The sequence below is a fragment of the Procambarus clarkii genome, chromosome 82 (assembly GCF_040958095.1).
Source record: "Procambarus clarkii isolate CNS0578487 chromosome 82, FALCON_Pclarkii_2.0, whole genome shotgun sequence".
Classification (NCBI taxonomy): Eukaryota; Metazoa; Arthropoda; class Malacostraca; order Decapoda; family Cambaridae; genus Procambarus; species Procambarus clarkii.
In genome coordinates, this window is record NC_091231.1 from 5784524 (window position 1) to 5812306 (window position 27783).

At 40.3% G+C, this 27783-nt stretch overlaps 1 protein-coding gene across 6 annotated transcripts in view; it reads left to right on the forward strand.

The window, feature by feature from the left end:
* Positions 1 to 13848, forward strand: part of LOC123764363 (cytosolic 10-formyltetrahydrofolate dehydrogenase) — a 55566-nt gene extending 41718 nt beyond the window's left edge. For all 6 annotated transcript variants that reach the window (XM_045752056.2, XM_045752054.2, XM_045752053.2 and 3 more), the window contains 4 exons: positions 4653 to 4846; positions 6334 to 6453; positions 6795 to 7045; positions 10991 to 13848. In XM_045752056.2, coding sequence (XP_045608012.1) covers positions 4653 to 4846; positions 6334 to 6453; positions 6795 to 7045; positions 10991 to 11246 — 821 coding nt within the window. In that variant the 3' untranslated portion in view covers positions 11247 to 13848. The remainder of the gene's footprint in view (positions 1 to 4652; positions 4847 to 6333; positions 6454 to 6794; positions 7046 to 10990) is intronic.
* Positions 13849 to 27783: the final 13935 nt, after the last annotated feature.

Consider the following 27783-nt stretch of genomic DNA (forward strand, 5'->3'; position numbering starts at 1 on the left):
TCACTCAAACATCAGCCACTACCTTGGACCACATATGGACAAACATAACAGCTCCCCTTGTATCTGGTATAATCTACGACAGAACAACTGACCACTATCCTACCTTTCTCATAGCGAACATGGACATAACACCACCAAAAAGCAAGAAATTTTCATTTAGGCTACACAGTGAATCAGCTTTAGACAATCTTACAGAGGCACTTCACAATATTAACTGGGATTCTGAATTCAATAATACCCATGATATAAATTCATTAGCTAACCTCTTCCTCTCCAAAACTCTAAGCCTCTACAACCTTCATTGTCCCCTTCTTACAAAGCAAGTAACTGACAAAAGATTAAACAATCCATGGCTCACAAATGGCATTCTCAACTCAATCAACAAGAAACATGAATATGAAAAGAAAGTTAAGATTGGCCTAGTTTCAAAGGAAGTAGCTAAAAGGTACTCATCAATGCTTACCAGTATCATAAGAAAGGCAAAACTTGCATATTATGTGAATAGATTCAATGAAGCAAAAGGCAACATGAAAAACACTTGGAAAACTATCTCTAGTATCCTAGGAACTAAACAACACTCACATAACCAAATAAAACTCTACAAGGATGGGGATATACCGTCAACTGATTTAGAAATGGCAAATGAATTTAATAGTTTCTTTTCATCGGTTGGTGCTAATCTTGCCAGTAAAATCCCACAGACTCAGACACATATTAACACATATCTCTCAGGCAGCTATCCAAACTCTCTTCTCCTTTCACCAATCAGCCCGGCAGATGTTGTGTCCATCATACACTCTCTAAAAACCAAGGCAGGGAACACCAGTGAAATTCCGTCCATTGTGTACAAGAGAGCCTCCCATGCCCTTGCCCCACCCATAGCACTACTGTTCAACAAATCTATAGAGTGTCACACCTTCCCTGATATCCTCAAAAAAGCAAGAGTAACGCCAGTCCATAAAGGAGGCAATCCGGCGGACATAAACAATTATAGACCAATATCAAATCTACCCATTCTATCAAAAATATTTGAAAAAATTATTTACAAACAGCTCTATTCCTACCTCGTAAAATTCGACATACTCAGCCCCTGCCAGTTTGGCTTCCGGTCCCAAAAGAGTACCAATGATGCAATCATTAGTCTCCTTGACATTATCTACTCAGCCCTTGACAAAAATGAGTTTCCGATTGGACTCTTCATTGACCTAAGAAAAGCCTTTGATACTGTTAATCACAACTACCTCTTATTTAAACTCCAGCATTATGGAATCCGAGGCCTTGCCCTTGACTACATCCGATCCTATCTTAGTGACAGACACCAATATGTAACCATCAATGATACAACTTCTTCCACTCTACCAATTACCGTTGGAGTGCCACAGGGCAGCATCTTAGGACCTCTTCTATTTCTTATATATATAAACGATCTGCCTAATGTCTCTAATATTCTCAAACCTATATTGTTTGCTGACGATACTACCCTTATCTACTCAAACCTCAACCCACATACACTAAATAATGTTGTGAATAATGAATTAAAAAAAGTCCACTTATGGATGTCAACGAACAAACTAACATTAAACATCGAAAAGACTTACTACATCTTATTTGGAAGCAAATCATCAAATGCAATTCAGCTACAGATAGACAACATTAACATCAGTAATAAAAATGATGGCAAGTTTCTTGGCCTATTCCTAGACAAGAGACTCAACTTCAGCACCCACATTCAACACATAACTAAGAAAGTCTCTAAGACAGTTGGTATACTCTCCAAAATCAGATATTATGTTCCTAACTCTGCTCTCCTCTCACTATATTATGCACTAATCTACCCCTATCTTAATTATGGTATCTGTGCATGGGGGTCTACCACTGCAAACCACCTTAAGCCCATCATCACACAGCAAAAATCTGCTATCAGAATAATAACTAACTCTGCTTTCAGACAACACTCAGCTCCCTTGTTTAAATCTCTAAACTTGCTAAATATTAACTCCCTCCACACATTCTCTTGTGTCAACTACATTTACAAAACCCTGTTCTTAAATGCAAACCATGCTCTGAAACTCTCCCTGGACAGATGTAATAGGACCCATTATCACCACACCAGAAATAAATATCTCTTTGATATCCCCAGGGTCAAACTTAATCTGTGTAAACACTCTATGCAAATTAAGGGACCTAGTCTATGGAACTCACTCCCTAGTGAATTGAAAAACTGTAAAACTTTTGCCTTATTTAAAAGCAAAACCAAAAAGTACCTAACTTCATCTATTTAGTTTCCTACACTGAGCTTTAAATTTGCTCTGTACCTAGTGGTACCCAATCTCCTAATTTTTATGTAATATCAAACAACCTTATCATTGTGTTCATTGCTGTCTTCTTTTATGTGCTAGCCATATGCTGTATTGTGACTACCAATTTTTGTCAACTACCATTCAAGCTGTCATTGCAATCAATCTTATATTGTTTCTGCTGTATTGTGCCTACCAATTTGTTGTCAACTACCATTTTAAGCTGTCATTGCAATCAATCATAGCTACCTATGTGCTTTAATATACTGTACCTATAATTTTCTCTCATCTTTTTTTTTTTTCATTCCATGTAATCTGTTATCATTTTTTTGTCTATAAATTTTGCAAGTATTTACCTCCTTAAAATTTTCTTAGATTAAGGACCTGCCCGAAACGCTGCGCGTGCTAGTGGCTTTACAAGACTGTAATTACCATAATTGTATCCTCACATTCCTTATGTACATTCTTGTATATGCATAAATAAAAATTAAGACGTACTCTAGGAATATCAAAACTGTATTTATTTCTGGTGTGGTGCTCATGGGTTCTGTTACAACCTTCTATGAAGCTTTTAAGATCAGGATTGGCATTATAGTTTAGCGTTTTATATATGTATAATACACATGAGAGAATGTGCAGTGACTTAATATCTAACATATTAAGAGATTTGAGTAGGGGTACCGAGTGATGTCTGGGGCCAGAGTTGGATATTGTTCTAATAGCGGCTTTGTGTTGGGTAATTAGAGGACGTAAGTGATTTTGGGTAGTAGAACCCCAAGCACAAATACCATAGTTGAGATAAGGATAGATAAGAGAGTAATAGAGAGTCACCAGGGCAGGGCGTGGTACATAATATCTGATCTTAGAAAGAATGCCCACAGTTTTTGAAACTTTTTTTGATATATTTAGAATGTGTCCCTGGAAATTCAGCTTGTGGTCAATGAGAATGCCAAGGAATTTGCCATCTAATTTGTTACAAATTTGGGTATTGTTTATTTTGAGATTTATAAGACTAGAGGATTTATTGCCAAACAGAATATAGAAGGTTTTGTCAATGTTAAGGGTGAGTTTGTTGGCAGTTAGCCAAAGATGGACTTTATTTAGCTCAGTATTTACTGTGGCATTTAGAGCAAGAGGGTCAGGACTGGAGTAAATGAAGGTTGTGTCGTCAGCAAATAGAATTGGTTTGAGGTGTTGGGAGGCATTTGGAAGGTCATTAATGTAGATGAGAAAGAGGAGAGGGCCAAGTATGCTGCCCTGAGGAACACCAATGTTGATGGGTAGGGTGGGAGAAATTGTATTATTCACAGAAACATATTGGAGCCTGTCAGTAAGGTAGGACTCGAGGTATTGTAGGGAGTGTCCTCTGACTCCATAATGATGTAATTTAAGAAGAAGGTTATGGTGGTTGACAGTATCAAAAGCTTTACGCAGGTCCACAAATAACCCAACAGGGAACTCCTTTTTATCAAGAGCTGTATGAATCGAGTTAAGCATACTAATAAGTGCATCGTTAGTGCTTTTTTTGGGTCTGAAGCCATATTGGCAAGGGCAAGTTGACCTGAGCCATCACTTGGTGGCTGTCAGGTGCATCAAGATTAAGGTTGTTTGCTTTATTTCTCATAGGATTTCTTTTGTTTTTGTCAAGCAGTAGGTTGCTTTGCTTTGCCTAGTCTTGTGGTTTTTTGTATTTGGTAAATGTCTGATGTACAAGCTCCACTTGTCTTGTAGAGAGAGCCAGATCCTTATCTTAGCTCATGTAGTCAGTGTGAGTCTTGGATGCATGGTGCAATTACTTGGGCCTGGCTAAACCAGCACTTAGGCTTTGGTAAGCTACTGATTGCCCACCACTAAAGGGTATTTAAATACATGAACACCTGATTTTTATGTCAAGTGTTTTAAAGTATTAATACATATTAATATTGTAGTTATTATCTCAACTGACAAACTTATTTGATGTCAGATGCAATGGAATGATAGATGGATAGGGATCAGTCCCAGTTAGGTCATTTGGAAGTGCAATGCATGTACAGTATACTCATTATCGAATTTAACTAAAAGAATTGGGTCGGTGATTTTTTAAGTTCTTGGATATTACAGTAATTTGAAAAATAAACTTCAAATTTATTTTTTACTTCTTAATTGGGCCTGATTCATTTTGCTAAGTTGGAAAAAGTAAAAGCTTTGTGTTGGGATAGAAGCCGTAATGCAAAAATTAAAAACTAAATTTCAGTTTTAAAACCTGAATGCCATATGCACAAACATTTTAGCATGTGCAAAAATATGTTAAGTTGCCTGCAAATATGTACTGTACTGTATTAATGTGATCCATATCAATATAAAACTTATTTGCAGGCAGTGTTTGTGGTCAGGCCATCGCTGATCACCCAGACGTGCGCAAGCTAGGTTTTACAGGCAGTACAGAGATTGGTCAGGTAATCATGAAGTCTTGTGCAGTGAGCAACTTGAAGAAAGTGTCCTTGGAGCTTGGAGGGAAATCTCCTTTCATCATCTTCGCTGATTGTGATCTAGACAAAGCTGTTCGAATGGTTAGTACAGTGATTCAGTCCCTTGGAATTCACTTTCAGGACATTTTAGACTGTGTTTCGTAGAATAATAGTATTTTTCAATTTAAATTAGTGGTCATTAAATGAAACTGCTTTATGGCAAAAACATGCCATGTAAACATACATTATATAAGGGTCGGCTATATTTTCTGACATAGACAAGCATCACATTGGTAATACTGTATTAGTTAATCCCATGCTTAATTGCTTCTAATTATTTGCTGCCATAACTACACTAAAACTTCTTAATTGCTACCATGTGAATATCACTAATATTTTAGGGCGGTCCCCCATAAGTGGCTAGCCACAGTTTATGCTCCGGATTGCCAGTACCATCTGGCAATGTTTCTATAGCCATCCCATGGCCTACCAGGAGTGGGAGGGAATCATCAGGGAAAAGTGCCCATCTGTTACGACTGTATAGCACTGGGAAGGGGTCAGGATAAGGATTTGGGAAGGAATCTATCTACCATCTGTCCAGCCCAAGTAGAAGCAGATTGCTTCCTATTCAAAGGTTGGGGAGCTGTTGGTGTCATGAGACTACAACACACTATGGTTAAACCCAGTCACAATAAGTGTGGCATAGAACTTAAATACTTGTAATCAATATTTGGTATGGAGAATACCAAATAAACACAAAATTATCCAAAGTAACTGAATTTGTTTTGCAATGTCCAGGACAGGGAGCCTGTTAGGTTAGTAATGTCACATTTGGCTGATAACTAACCTTTCCCTGGATGCAAGTCATGGTAGGACTCAAAGTAGCTGACATGGACAATGAATGTTAGCAGCCTTGTCTTGGATTCTTATCACATTGTATAAAGTTTCTAGTTAAAAGCTTAATTTTGTAGGTACCAATTTGATTTATCCAAATTTACACAAATTGGGTGTTTTCTATAGGATAAATGTTTTGTATGTGCATTATTGCTTGCAAAATAAGGTATTGTAATGAGTTTGAACATTTATAATAATAATAATTCATTGTGTAGGGAGACAGGCAGTCATTGTTTATACTGTATACACATTATACTTGCATCAGGGTCCCTCCAAGGTTGAATCACTGTCACCTTTTTCTAGGATGGAACCCCACAACAAGCTAACTCCTTGGTACTTATTTACTGCTTAGTGAAGAGTTGCATTAGGTGATAGGAAACGTGCCCATTTCTGTCTTGCCCCGGGATTCAAACCCGGAATTCCCGATTGTGAGTTGAGAATAAACCCGACTACTTTTGGGCAATGATAAAGTGAACATTGAGTTTGTAATTCTTCCCATTTAACTAAGTGCACCGAGAGACATTATACAACTAACTCTTTGTCTGAAGAGTTTTTAGTTATTTTTGGAGTTATTTATTGTTATTTCTATTATCAATAACCAAGTTTTCATATGTGCTTTTATCCTCTCTAGGTAAGTGGTTGTTGTGAGAACTTTTATATTGTTAATGTACTGATCAAAGTTTTATTTTGGACAGGGCATGAGCAGTGTGTTCTTTAACAAGGGTGAGAACTGTATTGCTGCAGGAAGGCTCTTTGTTGAAGAGTCCATTCATGACGAGTTTGTCAGACGGGTCATTGAGGAATGCAAGAAAATGGTATGTTGATTATTGTTAATTTTCTTTGGATTAGTGAATTTTTCATTCATGGTTAAAATAAATAACTTTATAGAGTGAAGATTTTATTGTGTGTGATGTGAAACGTTGTGGTATTACTGCTAGTTGTAAGTAGGGAAAGGTAAATCTAGAGCATTTCTCAAGATAACAGAACTAATTACAGAAGTGTAATGCTTCCAGTGGTGTAAACAAATTATGGCACTGCCTTGTTGTATTATGCTTGACAATCTGGCTCGTGTTAGGTGCTATTATGTAGTGCTCTTCTAAATGCATTATCTTAGTTTCACTTGTGCAGTTGCTGTTAATCATTTAATCATCTTCAGGTAATTGGAGATCCCTTGAATCGTGGCACTGCCCATGGACCACAGAACCACAAGGCTCACTTGGATAAGTTGCTGGAGTATATTGACACGGGTGTGAAGGAGGGTGCCACACTGGTGTATGGAGGCAAGAGGGTCGACCGACCAGGATACTTCCTCCATCCAACTGTGTTTACCAATGTTCAAGATGATATGTTTATTGCAAAGGAGGAGAGCTTTGGTCCTATCATGATCATATCTAAATTTGCAAATGGGTAAGTACTTTGTTCATACTTTTATTTACCTCAAATGTTAGGAGTGGGGGGGGTGGCTGTTCCTAACATTACCAAAGCTTGAATAGATATAACAGGTTCAACATTTATTAGGATAGCAGTTCATAAGAATGAAGGTAACTGCAAAAGACCTTTTGGCCCATACTAGGCAGCTATTTATATCCACCCAATCCCATTCATATATATAGTATTTCTAAACTAGGCTTGAAACAATCAAGGGATCCTACTTCTATTATGTAACGCGGTAATTGGTTCCACAAATCAATAACCCTGTTACCGAACCAGTACAGTATTTAAAATTAGGTTCAAACTAGTTCAAATTAGGCTGTTTGTTCCATACGTTGCCATCAAAACATGTGAATAAATTTTGATGTAGCAAAGCTATATTTCAAGATATTATACAAGATGATTAAAAAAATTGTCAATCTAGGATCTGAATGGTTCAAAGTCATCTTCCTTTTATAATCAAACATAAGTGATGGAAGTTTCATACCAATGCACAAAAGGACTTTCCAGATGTTTAATGAAAACCAAATAATGCAATAAATAAAAAGTATCACAAGGTGAATTTATTAGTAATATCCAGTATCAGCATTCATACTCATACTGGCTGGTTTGCAAGAGAAAATGAGAAAGGTTGAGTGAGGGAGATCATTAGATCAGGTGTACCAAGTGGCAGCACAGTAACCACTTTCATTATTACCATAAGTGATAAATGAATAATGAATTGTATATGAGAGTAATAAACAAAATAGAATATGCCCACTGGGCTTACCTGTGGTAGAAGAATGGCAGCTGCACATCAAACATGCAAGTACACACAAGTACAGTGATGCTAGGCAAAGTTGAGTGATGTCATGCAATTCTGTTCTGTATTACATTACAATACAAACAACTCTTTACCTCTATATAATATTCGTGTTATTAAATACCTAGTTTTTGCAGTCCTTTAATTTTGTGTATAATTTGGAGAGACTTTTGACAAGCCACCGACTTTCTGTCCCTGTCGAGGCCACTAGACATGGTGACCCTCAGGTAAATTAAATGCAGGTGATACATTAAATGTAACCCTATTTTTTTGTGATGGATGAACTAAATTCTCACACATGAACATCGATGTAGCTGGGTCAGCCTTTGCTAAGGTACTCATAGTTATAATCTCATTTACAAGCTCACATAATGTAGCATTTTTCTTTATGTAACAGAACATGGGTCCCAACTTTTCACCTATTGCCTTACATATACTGTACTGTACATATCTAATTGTGTTATATATTATTTCTGATAGGACTCTCTCAGTAACTCACAGAGCTTGACTGTGGTACTGCCAAGCCTTGCCAAGACTACAGACTTCCGAGACCCATCCATTGCTTGCCAGAACCAGAATATGACAAAGAGGAGATGGGCGCAGGGTTTCAGAGATTAACTCACTGGAAGCATTGGTGCAACAAATCAAGTTACTGCTTTAAGGAAACTAACCACTCCTATGCAAACAGTTGTTGCCATGGATTGCCACTAGATGACAGTCCAGGTCACCAGGTGTCTTGGCCAGCCTGCTTCCCCTCGCTCTTCTGGCAATTTCTGCCAATCGAGCAGCTGTTTGATTAGTCTTGCATTGGTTTTGGTTCTTCTTAACTCCAGTACCTTGAGCGGCTGTTCAGCCATCTACTGCTCTGCTCAGTAATGTTGTTCGAGACTCATTGATTGAAGGTGTTTTTGCCGTGACTCCGTCCTTCAAGCAAGTGTCCTACTTGCTTCTCATGCTCCAGAAAAGTTCTCTGAAGTATTATTTTCCTTTGGACAAGTTTATTCTTCACGAGTTCCTCCCTTGTCCTGCATTCTGGTTAACCAGAGTATTAATTATTACTGGGTAGTTTTGAGTGCTTCTTGGTTTATTTCCCTGGATCGCCAGATTGTCTATCGACAAGGCCACTTCCTTCATTACTAAATACAGGGAGTGGTTTTGACTTAGAGTGGTGTAACTCTCATACCAGGTTTGATCTGTGATGTTTGGTTTTTCTGTGTCCTCCAAACTGAATCACTTTGCCCTTCAATGCCTTCATCTTTGAGGGATTTAGATTGACCTACTTTGGACCCACAATCATCTGGTTTATCTGATGACCAAGGATCTGGGTTTTTTTTTTTCAGTCGGCCTCCTTCATATTTTTGTTTAACTGGAAGATGTCCTAGTTGGTATCTTCTCATGATCTGGCTAAATTGGGCCTAGTCTGCATTACTACCCCCCCCTACACACACAGGAAGATTTCCTGAGACCTGGAACTTCAAGAACAAGAGGTCATAGATTTAAACTAACTAAACAAAGATGCCGAAGAAATATAAGAAAATTCACTTTTGCAAATAGAGTGGTAGACGGTTGGAAGAAGTTAGGTGAGGGGATGGTGGAGGCCAAAACCATCAGTTGTTTCAAAGCGTAATATGACAGAGTGCTGGGAAGATGGGACACCACGAGCGTAACTCTCATCCTGTAACTTCACTTAGGTAATTACACACACATGATATAGAGCCCAGCAGGCTCAGGAATCTGTACAACAGTTGATTGACGGTTGAGAGGTGGGACCAAAGAGCCAGAGCTTAACCCCCACAAGCACAAATAGGCGAGTATACACTCACTCTCTCACTCCTCTGTTGTGGCTGTGCCTCCAATTTCTGACGCATCTAGGGCTGGTCTCATCCATTGGGACCTCTTGCACATTTTTGCAGTGCCTGGTTTATGCCTGTATTGTGTTCCCACTGGGCTGCAACTGGTTTAAGGTGCTTTCTCACTTTCTCTGGTGGGTGTCCTTTTGCCACTACTAAAGTCATATTGTTCATGGCCTGTTTTGCTCAAGGTAGATTTTGTAAAGTTTTTCATCTTCATATTCTTTCTGGATTCAGTTACATAGCATATTCTTTGGTGCTTGGGCTGTTTTTGGTTGTACCACTATTTTATTGGACACTTCATCTCCTGCTTTCCCTGCACCAGTCTGTGTCAACGGCCTTCTTGTGTGGCATCCACTCTTTATGGTGTGGGTGTTCGTGACAGTCATGTTGGCACTACAGGGATGCTTTGCTGTCCATCTTCTTCAGTCTTTTTTTTCCCAAGAGTGCCTCAAGCTTTGATTATCAGTGATGTACCATACTGGTGTGGCTCCAATTTTCATGGTTGGGTTCTCTCATTTTGATGGTGGGAGACAGTACATCCTCCCTCTGGCTTTACAGACCATTAATCCATCCACAGGGTATGTATATTTCTCCTCATGATTCTGGCGGCTTCTGTTTTTTTGGGATATCATTTTTCCAGATTGTGGTGCATTTTCAGAGGATGTGTTTTGCCTGGCCTGGGGAAAGAGAGCTTATGTTTTCCTCTTTCTTGCATCCTGCTCATACTTTTTCATGTCAGAGTTGAGCCCTTTAAGGGCCATGTTCTTTTAATGGTTCCTATGTAGCTCATTCCTGGCTCTTGTTGCCTGTTGTTCTGACCCTTTTCTTTCAGGAAGTTGTTCCTCTTCCCGAGATTTGGTGGCATGCCCAGCCTTGATGACTGGTGGCTCCCCACTAGTCTTAAGTGGTGGCTTAGTGAGTCTTTTTGCCTATTCCTCTCTTGGTGTCTTATCATTCGTGTAGGATGCTTCTGGTGACATCTTTTGTGTTTTGGCTCTTCTTGATTTACGGATTGCTGTTAATCCTGGTAGACAGTCTCATTCAACCATGGTGGGCCCCTCTCACTGGCATTTGGGAGATATATGCCCTCTCCAATTCTTCTGGCTAGTAGGCGAACGTGGGTCTCAAAGGCCTGGTGTATTTGGTAAAGGCTTGGTAGAACCATAGTTAAGCTTGCAAAACTGCTGGGAACCCACCAGAAAAGGACATTTCTTTCCATTTTAAGCTTTATTTTTGCTCATAACTCCCTTTTTTTCTTCCTTACAGAGAAGTTGAAGAGGTGGTGGCCCGTGCCAACAATACAGAGTTTGGTCTGGCTTCTGGAGTTATGACAAAGGACATCAGTAAAGCTCTACTTGTATCTGAGAAGCTAGATGCTGGCACATGCTTTGTTAATACATACAATAAAACAGATGTTGCAGCACCATTTGGAGGATTTAAGCAAAGTGGCTTTGGAAAGGATCTTGGAGAAGAGGCACTCAATGAGTATCTTAAAACTAAGACCATTACCTTTGAATATTAGATTTTATGATAAAACTTAATTTAAATGTTCAAGCATACAAATTTTTTACCAGCATAATTTGTTGTAGAAAACTAGGGTTGGGGTTTGTAATTGCAACAGGGAAGGGCTAGTGTAAAATTTCTCAGATGTTTTATTGCAGAGTAAAACTTTTGACTCAAATATTGCACTGTATTAAAAAGTAATGATTATGAACTGTTACCTGTAGTGAGTGGTACTCATAATAATAACAACGACAATAATGAAACTATTTATATAATACAGAGGAACAGCTCACAGTGGCTACTTTGCAGGTACAATATTTGTATTCTTTCTAAGGTCTTCTAATTACAGGCAACATTTCCGGCATATTTTAAGATGAAGCGTGGATAGTGTTAAACTTTTGGGGGTGATATTTCATTCTATGAGATGTAAGTCAACATATACACTATATAAAAGATTTTATATGTGAGTAAAATGAGTTTCTTTTAATGCTATTATAAATGTTTTACCTTTCATACCTTTGTGCCTCTTCAGTCCTTAAATTGCCTTTCATTGTGACCCCATATACTTTATATATATGGCATACCACTTCTGATAATAAGTATCGTGAGGACTTATTAAAAGCATCAGAGGAGAGCATAAAATGCCTCTGGAATTTTTTTGTTTTTGTGCTGTTACGTACCTAATTTATTTCTAAATTAGCAACCATCTATTTACTTCAAAGGGACAATTGGATTTTAATTATAGGGGTCTGTATTATCAAAGTAATTGAGCTTTAGTTCATCCAAACACATGCATTATCCAGAACTGTTCTTTGCTATTTTTTGGCTAATTTTTATTTTATTTGGGACCAACAACCCTCCCAACGGGCAAGGATGGAGGAACGAATAACCGGATAAAAGTCGGAAAAAGGAATACCTATACAGGAAACGGGACAAGAGTGGATAGCCTCTCTAGCAGCAGTATCCACACACTCATTTAGAGAAACACCAACATGGCTGGGAACCCAGCAAAACTCCACAGATTTAAATTTATTAGATTACTGTAGGCCTATCAAATAAGGAATTTTTATTTGACTTATTGTGTGCCTACATGCTGTATGCACATCAGTGGTCTTCATTCTCGATTCATAATTTGGAATCCCGAGTTCATATTTCCAGATGGGACAAATAGTAGGGGGGGGGGGGTGTCCTTTCACCTGAAGTGTCTGTTCATTTAGCAGTATATAGTAGCAACCCACCATAGGGAACTATGGTGGGTTACATCCTAGTTGCAGGTCAATGATTCAACCTAGAGTTGACCTCATTACAAGCTTCCTGTCCTCAACAGTGGGAATTATTATTATTAATTACATTTCACTACTGTTTGGTCCTCAGTTTCCTTTTAAGTGTTTATTGTCCCATTCATTCTGGAATTTTAGTGTGCCCTTCTAAGAGCTTCAGGTCCCTAAATCTATTGAGATGAAACTATAGTATAGTATATGACATGGTTACCTTATGGTAACCACAAGGGGTTTAGTGTCCCCATGGCCCGGTTCTCGCCCAGGCCTCCTCATTGCTGGACTGGTCAACCAGGCCGTTGAACATGGGTGCTTGCAACCTGATATATGAATCACAGCCTGATTGATCAGGTATCCTTTGGAGATGGTTATCAAGTTCTCTCTCGAACACTAAGGGGTCTGCCAGTTATATCCCTTATGACCTATAGAGTACAAGTATTTTTTTATACATGGGGCATCTTCAAGAACATTTGAGGTTTAAATGATTGATAGTAAATGTACATTGATAAGAATCTGCAGTATAAGCAATGGAAAACATTTTAAGACATGATGCTGCTGTAACAACTATAGTAAGAATGTTTAGTATATCACCTATGCACGTAGTTAATAAGTCAATATTGACTTTACGAATTTGCGAGAACGGGTTGGAATTGGAGGATGTTGATGTGGACAATTTCTTCCAAAGGTCAGATGTAACACAAACAAGGAATATTGGGTTCACTCTCAACAAGCCACATTATTGGAAAACTGAAAACAGGAGATGATGTTGTTTTAGATTAAGCAACTGAACAAAAAAGTTGCAAGTAGCACGGGCTATGGTGAGCCCGTAGTGGACTTACCTGGCACAGGAGCGGGGCTGTGACTGACGAGAGATGCTTTCTTTACAGGGTTATAAACCCATGGAACTGCCTACCTTACAGATTTTTTTATTATTATTAACAAGCTTAGCATACACAAGTAATGTGCTGCTACTCTATTCTATATGAAAGATTACACAGTGCAGTTGTTGTTGCTGTTGTTATAGATTCAGCCACTCGGAACAAGTTCCAAGTAGCACGGGCTATGGTGAGCCCGTAACTTACCTGGCAGTGTTGCCAGATTGGGTTACAAATAGCGAATTGGGCTACTTTTGAGAGCCCCGCGCCCCCAAATTTTTAATTTCTCTACTTGCTACTTTTTGGGCTAATTTAAAAGCAAGATGTGCTAATTTGGGCTATTAAAGTTAAGAATGTACGATTGCGAATTACATGAAAGTAACTAAGCTATAAATAATTGTAATTAATAATAATTGTAAATATTAATTAATACTAAATAATATTATTTAATAAGTTAGTCCCAATTCAATGCAGAGTTTTCTTCCAAGCACAGAAACTTGTAAATATAAATACAAGATAATAGATAGATCGATAAATAAATAGACAACTCTCAAATATTGCACCAAGTAATGGCGAGAGGAAAAAACTAGACAGTATACATTACATTTGAAATTAATAATGAATGAATGGTAATAAATTGGTGTATGTTTGTATGTATACCAGACAAAGTCCATTTAATGGCAGAATTTAGCCATTTTGTGTAAAAACTTTTATATCTCATATTATTAATTATAACAGTAATCGAAAAAAGTCATAGTTTGTATATACAAGAGATGAAACAGAGCCATGAGCTAGAGCGATGTGCTGAGTCCATAAGGAGGCGGAGCTTCCAGAAATACCGTCCTGTGATTGGCTGTTGTGGGGAATACCAACACTCTTTTATGAATAAAATTTAAACTAAGAAATAGGTCCTTGTGCACAACAACAAGGTTGTTGTGAAAAAGAACAACAATTTCTGTTTTGCACCTGACAGAAATCTCCATTTAACTGAATAATTTACTCGAATAAGAGGGCAGAGAAGTGTATCATTTTTCTGAGGTTGGAAGAAAACGTGCTCAGATTGGGGACTTGTTTATTTTATAATGTTAAATAATAAATTAATATATAAAATTAATATATAATAAATTAATTTATTATATAAATTAATTTATTATATAAATTAATAAATAACAAATTAATAGATAAAATTATTATTATATAATAAATAATAATAATAACATAGTATAATGATAAGCAATTATTTTAATGAATCAAATAGCTAATTTGGATGAATGATAAATAATTATTGACTAGTGCATAACAATAAAGTATTAAGGAATAATTATAATGAATAATCCTTAATGATAAAGTAGAGATCAATTACAATTAATAACTACATCCATAGGTAGTAAATGAAAGTTGCATTAATTAGACTAATTACAATTCATGGGAATATTTCTTAGCTATCTGCAGGCTTATCACTTTGGGGGTTCCGGCGGAGCACCCTCAAAGATACAGCAAATGTTTAGCATGCTAGAGCAAGTGCCCCTTGAGCACATCTGTGGGCCGTCCCTTTCAAAATTAAAACAGGGGATGCAGAGGATCCCGGGAGGAGGGTGGGCGTTATGTAATAGCAGCTGCTGGCTTGGGGAAAGGGGTCCACGCCGTCTCCGTCCCGGTTTATATAACCTCGGGTCAATGCGCGCGCAGCTTGGGGCGGTTAAAGTCGGCTTCCAGACATACGTTTTCTTCCACTCAGAAAACCCACCGTTTTTGGGAAACAGTGTTCTTTATTAGTGTTAAGACAACCCCCAATAATAACGTCACAAGTTAGGTAGCCATGCAGCCCATTTTTATATAACATCTGTTATATCCTGCAATATTTAATTATCACTTTATTAACACTTCACTTTTTTGGGTAAATTAAAGTTAAAGCAGAATTCCATAAGCAGGACTGGTGGGCTGACCTAAGATGATTTACTAAGTGGATGGCACCTATAGCTGATCCCTTCCTGTGATTGGCTGTTGTGTGAATGTCAACAAAGAATATCTACCAATGATATGCCATTTATTATGCACCCCATACCATCTTGTGGGCGGAGCTTGGAACCTCCTACCCGAGCACAACAACTCGCCTTATGGGTTGCTGTTTGGCTATTTATAGTGCGTTGGAAAAGCAACAGATGGCGTTAGTTGTATTTTGTAGGGAAATTTGTTATAAGTGTAATTTGATGTCAACAGATTATCTTATGGCTACTGTTGACCTGCCAGTTGATAGTGTTCTTATCTGCCGACAGATGGCATCAGCTGTATTATTATTATTTTAATAATATTATTACATTAATAATAATGTATTATTATTACTTTAAACACTGATCTATCTATACGTCTGGTAGCTTATAATAAGGTTTTATACCAAGTTGGTATTAGGTAACTAGAATTCTGCAATTACTTTGTTTTATCTACTGTTGAGGATATGTAAGACAAATGTAAGGTTTTGAGGCTAAGTAACGACGATAGTTACTAGATACGAGCCAGATGGTGTTGAGATTGCAAAAGGGATTATGATAAGAACTTAAGCCAAATAATCAATGTATAAATGTTCGCAAATATGAGACTGGGATTTATTTCTCGAAAAGTTAGCAATAAAATACGCTTTCTAGTTCTTTATTTTTAAAATTAAGACCAGGGATTCTGTCTAACGAAACTGCAAGCTAAAACACCGTTATCCTATAATGTTCATCTGTAGCTTGACCCTAAATACTCGTTTATTAAACGAATTTATTGTTAGAGTTCATTAGGAATTAACTTTGTTGAAGGCAGAGCTTCCAGCAAATACCGTCCTGTGATTGGCTGTTGCGGGGAATGCCAACGCTTATATGAATAAAATGCAAAATAAGAAATATGTTCTTTTGCTCAATAACCTTGGTGGTGTTGTACAAAAGAACAACAATTTATGTTTTATACAAGACATAAATTTCCATCTAACTCAATAATGTAGACCAATAAGAGGGCTGAGGCATTGTATCGCCGATATTATTTGTGTGAGGCAACACCCACTGCAGATGACGTCACAAGTTAGGTAGCCAGCCCATGTTTCTGTAACACTCGTTACATCCTGCAGTATTTAATTATCACTATATTAATACTTCTAAATAGTTAACATTTCACTTTTTAGGTAGATTAAAGTTGAAACAGAATGTCATAAGCAAGGATGGTGTGCTGAATAAAGATGATTTATTAAGAGGATGGCACCTATAGCTGATCCCTTTCTGTGATTGGCTGTTGTGTGAATGTCAACAAAGAATATCTACCAATGATATGCCATTTATTATGCACCCCATACCATCTGTGGGCGGAGCTTGGAACCTCCTACCCGAGCACAACAACTCGCCTTATGGGTTGCTGTTTGGCTATTTATAGTGCGTTGGAAAAGCAACAGATGGCGTTAGTTGTATTTTGTAGGGAAATTTGTTATAAGTGTAATTTGATTTTTTTTTTATTTTTTTATTTTTAGCAGGGATAATCCTGCGCGGGCCCTAAGCCCTCTGGCTGGCCCACTAAGTGATGCTCGTTTCTGGTTTACCTGGGCGGAGGATGAGTATGTATGACCCGTATGGTCGCTTCAGTAAGATTTTGCCATATGTGTTTAACAACTTCCTCTGCTCTGTCGAATCGAAGGTGAAATCTTAACGGGTTTGTAACTGTGCACTGTGTTAGATAATGTTCCAGTGGTCTGTCGGGCATTTCTCCACAGTGTTGACATTTCCTCTCACCTTCCGGAACCCGTAAGCCTATTTCCCATGCACATGGGTATCCAAGCCTGATGCGATGTAAGTGCACTTCTGTTGTTCTACTGCCCCCTTTCATCAAACTAAGTGATTCGTAGTTGGTGGAATTCTTGTACCAACCCGCAGATCCTGATGTTGCAACTGCTGCGTCGTGGTCACTGTACAGCCTTCGCATTGCTCTGTTTCGAATCACTTTCTTCATCTGGGAGAGACTCGGTGGTATGGAAATGTCTACATTCCTCCTCTTAGTAGCAAGTTTTGCAGCTTCGTCTGCAATGTCATTACCTAATAGTCCCACATGACTTGGCACCCAGTTGATAAGCACCCGTCGGCCTTGTCGGTGGAGTGTGTGCATGAATGATAAGACATTGGTGATCAGATGGATGTTATCACATATGTGTTCCTGTTGCAAGGTTTCAATGGCGGTTCTCGAATCTGTATGGACGATAACATGTTGGCGGTGTTCAGCAAGAGCATGTTCCAAAGCCTTTTGAATGGCTAGCATCTCAGTCTGTAAAGTCGAACACCCATTTGAGAGCCTCCAACTATATACAGAGTTTCCTGCTTTAACTGCAGCTCCGGTTTCCTGTCCCTGCTGGTCTACTGACCCATCCGTGAAGTGAAGCTGTCGGATGCCATGTTTGCTTCTATATGCATCTGTGCAATGTGACGTAGCAGATGAGGATGTGTCTGGTTCTTCTTTAAGTCAAGAGCCATAATCTGAAAGTCTGCTGGCAGAGATTCCCAAGGGGCTTGTATAACAAAGTCTGCATGTATGTCGCCGACACCCCTCTCAGTGACTGTGTTTGCCATATCGAACGTATCGATGGCGTTTATCGCACAATGGGTCCACTTGTTGCTATTGGAGGCTCTTCTGTCCAGAGTTAGTGCTCCAGTGATCAAATCTTTAAGTGAACTGATTCTAGGTCTAGTCAATATCTTGGTCAGCATGCACGCAGCAATCCCCTTTACCCTTATTTCAATCAACGTTAGCTTTGTCTCTAGTCTTAGGTTCAGGATTTTAGTCCATCTGGGAGCACCTGTTATGACTCGCAATGCATCATTTTGAAGAGCCTCAACGTTTGCCCACTGACCAGGAGAAAGAGTGAGTAAGGCAGGTGCTGCATAATCAACCAGGGAACGAACGGCGTGTATGTAAAACATTCTTAACACTCTGTGTCCCGCTCCTAGACGGGGCCCTGTGATTGCTCTCATTATATTTATTCGTGACTTTGCTTTCTCCTTTAGATATTGAATTTGCTTATTGAATGTCATCTTAAAATCAATCCACACTCCGAGATATCGATATTGTGGAACCCACTGAAGGTTAATGTCCTGAATGCGTAGGTGCCTGTCTGGAGCCTTGCCACCTAGTCTCATCGCCTTAGACTTCTGTGCAGATATTTTTAGCCCTAAAACACTGCATTCAGATGTCACTTGATCTAAAGCACCTTGAGCTTTATTTAGAAGTGAACGACCCGTAACGACTAATGCTAGATCATCAGCATAGCTTAGCAATGTAACACCTTCTGTAAAGGTCATGGTAACAAGGTTTTCCATAAGGATGTTAAAAAGACTAGGACTGAGGACTCCTCCTTGTGGAGTCCCATTCTCGTGCAAGTGGTAGTCCGACACTTGTCCTTGCAACTTTACTCTGGCATACCTGTGACTTAGGTAATCTTGAATCCATGCTAGCATTTTCCCCCTCACACCTTTTTTAACTAAGGTGTGTAGTATTGCTGGCGGGCTTGCAAGTTCAAATGCTTTTTCCAGATCAAGGAAGACCACTATAGCTGGACCAGAGTTAACTGTTCCTAGTAATGTTGCTATGCAGTTGGCAGTACCTACACCTCTAGTGAAGCCAAATATGTGTTTATGAAGGTCTCCAGTCTTCCACAGTAGCCTATTTAAGACCATCCGTTCTGCAGTTTTACTAACGCATGATGTTAAGGAAATGGGTCTGTAATTGCCAGGTTCATTCGGCTTAGGAATCGGTATGATGTCTGCTTTCTTCCAAGAGGGCGGTAGTTTGCCTTGCTGCCAAGACGCATTGATGACGTCCAACATCCCTCGGTCTCCAGCAGGACCTGCATGTGCGATCATTGAGTATGTAATGTTATCAGCACCTGGAGCAGTGTCCTTACCACTCTTTTTGGCTCTGCTTAGTTCCTGTTCGGTGAAGGGACAGTCACATTCGTCATTTATAGCTAAGCCCTCATGAATGACTGTCATCCTCTCTTGTTTTAAGTGTTCTTGCTGCCTTCGGACCATTGCAGGAAGCTGATATGAAGCTGTTCTTTCAGCAAATTGGAGAGCAAGTCTCTCAGCCTCCTGCAATGGTTGAATACATGCCTGTGGCCGGGCTGGTCGACCTGATATAGTTTTAATCTGACCCCATATCTTGCCAAGACTACTATGTTCATTTAGAGTTTGACACCACTCAAACCATCTTGCCTCCTTTACTTCTCGAGAAACTCGCCTTGCTTCAGATATCACCGCTCGTAGCAGAGTTCTTCCTTCTGGTGTGGGGTTTCTCTTTAGATGTTTTCTGAAGATATTGACTCTGTGGTTCTGTTCTTTAACGTCATTACTATAGAACCAATAGTTCTTTCGTTTCGTGTTACCTGTGATAATGAATGGAATAGCTTTGTTCGCAGCAGCTGCAACGGCTTCCTGCAGATTGGTCTCGTGTATGTTCAAATCCTCAGGTGGCGTGTACGTTGCATACCATTTTTCAAGTTCTTCCTGGTATACATTCCAATTGGCCTTTCCTAAATTCCACCGAGGCCGCGCAGGAGGTGTAGGAGGTCGTGCCAGGTTGAGTGTCGTGACAGTAGCATAGTGGTCACTAGTGATCACCGGGTCTACTTCCCACTTCGCCTGTTGCTGGAGTGCTGTGGAGATGAATGTAAGATCAAGGAAACCTCCTAGAATGTGAGTGGGTTCCCCAGTGTTGAGAAGTGTAATTTCAGGTACTTCTCGCAGAGCTGCAGCTAAATGGCGCCCATCTGCATTGGCTGGCCCAGTTGCACCTAACTCTGGATGATGAGCATTAAAATCTCCAGCAAGAATTAAATTTTCCTGCGTGGCCAAGGCAAGCACTGCCTCTGCTTCTAGTTTACGTCTAGGGGGCTTGTAGACGTTGTATATGAGAAGCTCAAAATTAGCCATATTCACTGTAACTGCTAATACCTCTACTCCATCCCCACATGAAACCGAGTCTATTTTCTTGCTAGGTATGGTGTTTCTGACTAGGGTCATTAATCCTCTTAGTCTCCCCTGCTCATACGGGAGAACATAGTGCTGATATCCAGCTAATCTGAAGGATTTCGTGGCTGGGAAAAGAGTTTCTTCCAAAACGATTATATCTGCTTTCGTGCTGATTGCAGCCTCCTGAAGTGTGTGTTTTTTATTTCCAAGACCTTGTATGTTCCACTGCAGAATTCGTAATGGCCAGACGACGGGTTCGGTTGGTGTTGCTTGTTCTACTAGAACTCCTCCTCGGAATCGACCTCTATATTCTCCGCCTCGCAAGTCGTGTCGCTGCAAATCGGACTGCATTGATAGTTCGTGGTCATCCCCGACGTTGTTGGAATCTGTGCATAACTGTGGTCCATCGCTATGTTGTTGGAAGCGCTGCAGGTCGGACTGCATTGATTGTCCGTGGTCAACCCCGGCATTGTTGGAATCTGTGCAGAACTGTGGTCCATCACTTTGTTGTTGGTATTGCTGCAAGTCGGACTGCATTGATTGCTCGCGGCCGTTTCTTGTGTTGGCGGAACCTGCGCATCTCTGCTGTTCAATACGTCTTTGTTGGCGTTGCTGCAGATCAGACTGCATTGGCTGTCGTCGTCTGTCTCCTGTGTTGGAAGATTCTGTTGATCGTGGGTGGTCACTGCGTCTTGCAGTTGCGTTTGTGAATGTTGATGTCCCGGAGTCTTGACTAGCCGACTGTTGTCGGCAGTCAGTATGTCCAAGTTGCGTTGTTTGTCCTCTTGTGCTCCATCCTGTCGGAGACTGTCTATTTCTCGTGTAACTGTGGTCTGCTTCACGATCCTGTCCATTATCACACAAGTGATGTCTTGAGTCTGTTGTTGTGAGGCGTTCTGCGTCATCTGTAGGCAATTGATAATGGTCTCTGCCATGATCTTCACGATGGTTTGCAGCTGGACCTCGGTAAAACTGTATAGCTGGTGAGTAGATTCCGAAAGTAAGTGTTTTCTGCTCATTTGCACTTGCTGGACTTCTGCAACACTTTCGTGTAATGTCTGATTCGGAATTGACAGATTCGGGAAATTTTGCTCTGTGAGAGCGGGTGGCTGTTGTGGCTGTGCACGAGTGTTCCAGACGGTGGTGTTGGTGCATGTACCGCTGGTCAGTGTGTTGACCCTGGCCTGAGCTGTCTGCACTTTTTGTTTCCGTGCAGAGCAGGTTGTGCTCCAGGCATGATGTTTGCCTCCACAATTTGGACATTTGGCTGTTGTGGTCTGGTTTGCCTTGTGCTTGGCAATACAGTCTTTGGTGGGATGTCTCAGGCTGCACACTCCGCACCTCTCCTGTCCTGTGCAGCGTGACTGATGGTGGCCGTATTTCTGACACCTGAAGCAGCGTAGGGGTTCCGGGACGTATGGCCTCTGTCGGTATGTCCCCCCAATTTCCAAGACCGAAAGTTTCCGGCACATGTCCCATGACGGTCACCAGAACCTGACGCGTCGCTGCCTTGTCTACTTTTGTGTGGCAACGTTCCGCACTCAGGACTTGCTTGTGTTCTAGCACTGGATCCAGGGGAAAGTCGATTGGGTATCCCAAAAGCACGACTCGTGTGCGTCGTTCTGAAGGGTCCAGCTTTACCAAGCACACAGGTTTCCCCTGCAGGACTCTTACCTTCTCTAAGTAATGTGCAGTCTGTTGGTCTTGAGGTGTCAGTATTATTTCTCCCTTCAGGTTGACTGTAATGGAAAGTTTGAGCTCTGGTTGTTCTTTTTCCATCGCCGTTACTACTCCATATGCTGTAGGAAAGTGGTCGGTCTGCATGATCTTGAATTTCGGAAGAAGTGCAGAGGCTGGCGATGTCTGGTGTGAGACTGGTGGTGTCCTTCCCTGTCCCATACTGCTGTCCTGCGGCTGGGCTGTGGAGAGAGGAACAATGGCCGACATTGGCTGGCGTGAAACCGGTGGTGTCCTCTCCTGACTCATACTGCCGTCCCGCGGCAGCGTTGCGGACAGAGAAGCATTGACTGACACTGGCTGGTGTGTGACTGACGCTGTCCTCTCTAGGTCCATTACGTCCGCTGACTTGCTGGTAGAAGCAAGTGGTAAAGCCTCGATAGCAGTTTTCTTTGGGGCCTGCTGCACATCGGTCCCCCGTCCTTCCTCGTCCGAAAGCTGCTTCCATTCCCTCTTGCGCTGAGCCTTCCCCATGGCTCTCTACACGTAGTGAGAACCGACTCAAACCACCGGAGCAGCAGGCGACACGTCCTCACTGCACGGTAGCTCAGGAGCCCACTATCAACTCTGTAATTTGATGTCAACAGATTATCTTATGGCTACTGTTGACCTGCCAGTTGATAGTGTTCTTATCTGCCGACAGATGGCATCAGCTGTATTATTATTATTTTAATAATATTATTACATTAATAATAATGTATTATTATTACTTTAAACACTGATCTATACGTCTGGTAGCTTATAATAAGGTTTTATACCAAGTTGGTATTAGGTAACTAGAATTCTGCAATTACTTTGTTTTATCTACTGTTGAGGATATGTAAGACAAATGTAAGGTTTTGAGGCTAAGTAACGACGATAGTTACAAGATACGAGCCAGATGGTGTTGAGATTGCAAAAGGGATTATGATAAGAACTTAAGCCAAAAAATCAATGTATAAATGTTCGCAAATATGAGACTGGGATTTATTTCTCGAAAAGTTAGCAATAAAATACGCTTTCTAGTTCTTTATTTTTAAAATTAAGACCAGGGATTCTGTCTAACGAAACTGCAAGCTAAAACACCGTTATCCTATAATGTTCATCTGTAGCTTGACCCTAAATGGTCACTGCTTGACGCAAGCGGGGATGTTTCTGGCGGGGGAGAAAGAAACAATTGCGCAGCGCGTCCCGCGGCGTTGCGCGGGCAGTTTGGGGCCGTATAAATACGGGCGCACAATGGGGCTCTGCCTCACTCCGCCTGCCCTCGCCGCTGCCCTCGCAAAACCCCACCCTCCCCCCCTTTGCAAGCGGCTGCTTTTGTACCCCCGGGGGGGGAGGGTGGGGTTTTGCGAGGGTAGGCGGAGTGAGGCAGAGCCCCATTGTGCGCCCGTATTTATACGCCCCAAACTGCCCGCGCAACGCCGTGGGACGCGCTGCGCAATTGTTTCTTTCTCCCCCGCCAGAAACATCCCCGCTTGCGATCAAGCAGTGACCATATCTTTGCTTTCTTTATCTTTGCTGCTGGGGTTCTACTACCCAAAATCATTTACGTCCTCTTATTACCCAACATAAAGCTGCTATTAGGACAATATCCAACTCTGGCCCCAGACATCACTCGGTACCCTTACTCAAATCTCTGAATATGTTAGATATTAAGTCACTGCACATTCTCTCTTGTGTATTATACATATATAAAACGCTGAACTGTAATGCCAATCCTGACCTCAAAAGCTTCATTGAAGGTTGTAACAGAACCCATGAGCACCACACCAGGAATAAATACAGTTTTGATATTCCTAGAGTACGACTTAATCAAACTAGAAATGCTCTACAAATCAAGGGACCCAGAATGTGGAATGACCTTCCCAACCATGTTAAAGACTGTACCTCTCTCAACCAGTTCAAGATAAAAACTAAACACTACCTAATAAATTCCCTGTAACCCACCTCACTTCTTTATTGTCAACCCATGTCTGTTATTTTATTATTATTATTTTTTTTTTAATCAACACTGTTTGTCAACCTATTGTATTTGTGCTGCTTTTTCAGTCATGTTCCCCCTTTTTTTATCTTTATTTGTATTTGTTTTCAACACTTTTTATTCTTTATGCTCAATTAGTATTAAGTTCTAGATATTAATGTTTTTCTTGCCCGAAACGCATTGCGTAATAGTGGCTTTAGGCATTGTATGTACTAGCTCTATCTATATATCAATCCATTAATGTAACATCACTTGTATGTATGTACCTTACCTGAATAAACATATTTATTTATTTATTATTTTATTCACTTCAGTTATATTTATGACAAGGGATTTAAAATTTGCCTATATTTCTGCTTCTCTGATGACATTAAAAACTTTCGTTTATTACAGTATCTACATAAAATTAACATTTATCTTCATTAGGTTATAGTTCTCATCAATAGGGAGAGCGTCGGTAAAAAAAAAAAAAATTGTTTAAATATAAATATCTTTCCTCTCTCAATAATATGCCCGAAACGCTATGCGTACTAGTGGCTTTAGGTATTGTATGTAATAGCTCTATCTATAAATCCAATATTATGTTTGTAAATCGACTATTTTTGTACTTTCCTGAATAAAATGAACTTTACTTTACTAATATCTAATCTCTGTGACTAAAACGTAAGAACGACTTTATCTATGCCTTTTTGATAACATATACAATTATAAGCTTTATTAGTGAATCTCTATTAATTAAACAATATATCAGAGAGTGTGTAAGGTTCGGTGTTCCATGTGCGAAGAGACATGGGAGATTTTACATCAGTACAGTAAATGTTTTAAGTAGCGAACGCATACTAACGAATAACGATTAGTTTAGACCAACACTATTGTTCTATTTTTTTTTTTTTTTTTTTTTTTTTTTTTTGAGATATATACAAGAGTTGTTACATTCTTGTACAGCCACTAGTACGCGTAGCGTTTCGGGCAAGTCCTTAATCCTACGGTCCCTGGAATACGATCCCCTGCCGCGAACAATCGTTTTTTCATCCAAGTACACATTTTACTGTTGCGTTAAACAGAGGCTACAGTTAAGGAATTGCGCCCAGTAAATCCTCCCCGGCCAGGATACGAACCCATGCTAAAGTCTGCTAAAGTCTCCGTGGTGAAACCGACTGAAGTCGGTTTAACTTCCAGACATGCATTTTTCAATAAGTCTTCAATATTTTCTGGCTAGTTATGTTAGATATTATTAGAAATACGTATTCTACTTGTTAATATAATAAACTAAATTTGCGATCATTTAAGGAGAGAAGTGCGACGACTGGATCACTGTGTACAGAAGGTTGATATGCCAACAAACACTTTCCAGACAACAATATATCTTGGATAAGTCGCTCCACAACATTGACACCTGGACCGTTGACTTCCTATGAGGCCACATATTTACTTATTTCATAATGGAAGTATATTATTTTATAGTAAATATATGTTTTCTCGTGTTCTGCATTAAGCACCAACATTATAGTGAATAAATATACCATATTTCTTCATTATTTAAGTAATGCTAGGAGGCTTTGAGTAGCTTTGGGTCATTAGGTGAACAGAATCTCCAATAGATGGGGCGAGAGTCGCGCTATCTCTCGCCCGAGCGAGAGTCGAAACTTATTTTAGAATTGATATATCTTTGTCCTCCAACAAGATATATTTCCTTTGGTGCACTCACAATAACGAGCATATCTCTGTCTTTCTGAAGGCATATAATATTTTAGGCTTTATAAGCGTATCTTTGTTAATTACACACTATATTGGCAAGTGCGTAGGCTTCTGCATTCCATGACCGACAAGCTACTGAATGCCACTATAAAAACGTATGTATCTTCACTTGAGCTTTATATATGTCTATGTTAAAGTATTTAAAATGAAGCTTATATTTCTATATTTCTTGAGACATATAAAACATATGTGTTTATTAATGAATTTACGTGAAATAAGCATTGTTCTGAGAGAGAGTTGCTCTGTCGATCAGTCTGTGCGGGGTCGGAGCTCGGCGATTATTAAAACACATGTATCGTCATTAGAACTTTATATATGTCTATGTTAAAGTATTTAAAATGAAGCTTATATTTCTATCTTTCTCAACACATATAAAAACATTTGCGTTTATTAACGAATTTACGTGAAATAAGCATTGTTCTGAGAGAGTTACTCCGTTGCTCGATCTGTGCGGGATCGGAGCTCGCCGATTAGAAAAATACACGTATCTTCGCTTTAAATACAAATATGCCCATGGTAAGGCATTTAAAATGAAGATTATGTTTCTATCTTTCTTGAGACGTATAAAAATCTTACGTTTATTAACGATTCTGCGTGAAATAAGCATTGTTCTGAGATGAATATTGCGGATTTCCGGCTCTACGACCGATGAAAAATGCAACTTTTATACAACTACAAATATCTTTAGTTTTACTTTAAATTTTGTCCTGAAAGAGTTTTCGTATATAGATCCAGTTTCTGCCGTTCTTCTGACATAAAAAGACCTTTGGTTTAATAAGTTATTAAGATGTTTTCAACAATATTACTAGGGCGTTCACCGATTCTAACATGGGCGACCCTTTTGGAAACGCAACACATGGGTTGACCTGATTGATATATGGGTCAGATTCCATTAAGGTTCGGAACAACTTCAATTGTCGTCATTCTCTTTGGGGTGACGTTCTGACGAATACCCGGGGTCGCCTTCTTGAGCCGTTTCTCCTCTCTTCTTCCCTGTCTCTTCTGAATTCTGGTGAGCCCACTCATTTGGACTCCCGGACTCGCACCCTTTCTTGTCTTGATCTTTCTCTCTGCTCTTCTTCTCTTTACTTAGATTTCACGTGGCGGGTTCTTGATGACCTCCATGGAAGTGATCATTTCCCCATCCTTGTTTCCTTTTTCTCTTTTCGCCCTTCCCTCTCTTTCCCTGGGTGGCAGTTTGCTAAGGCGGACTGGACCCTATTTTCCCTCAGTGCTACTCTCTCTGACCTCTCCCTTCTGCCTCTCTCTCGCGCTCTCCTCCTTGTTCATGACACTGTCTTCAACGCTGCCCTCCGCTCTATCCCTCGCTCTTCCTCCCGGGGTCCGCGGAAGTGCGTTCCCTGGTGGAATGCGGACTGTGCTCGGGCTGTCCGCTGTAAGCGTGCAGCCTGGATCGAAGAGGCACCGCCGTAGGCAGACGACCCATTCTTTTCTTTTCTTTCGGAAAGCGAGTGCGGTGGCCCGGGTAGGGCTATCCTTACGGCTAAACGTGAATGTTGGGCATCTTATGCCTCAACGATTACGTCCGAAACCCCTCTGGCCCAGATCTGGAAGCGTATCCGCAAGATAGCGGGTAAGTTCGTTCCCGATGTTTCACCGGTCCTTCACCTCCATGATACTCTTGTGGCGGACCCGGTGCAGGTCGCTTCCGAACTGGGTTCCCACTTTTCTTCTGTTAGCTCTGGTCTTCATCTTCCCCAATCTTTCCTTCTTCGTAAACCTGTCCTTGAGTCTCGTCCTTTAGATTTCTGCACTCATCTTCAGCTTCCCTATAATGATCCCTTCTCTCTCTCTGAACTTCGTTCTGCCCTGGCCCTCTGCGGTTCTACGGCGGCGGGCTCCGATGGTATTCATTATGAGATGCTTCGCCATCTCCCTCCGAGCACGTCTCAGTATTTACTGAGTCTGTATAATCGGATCTGGGAGTCGTCGTCAGCCCCTGAGG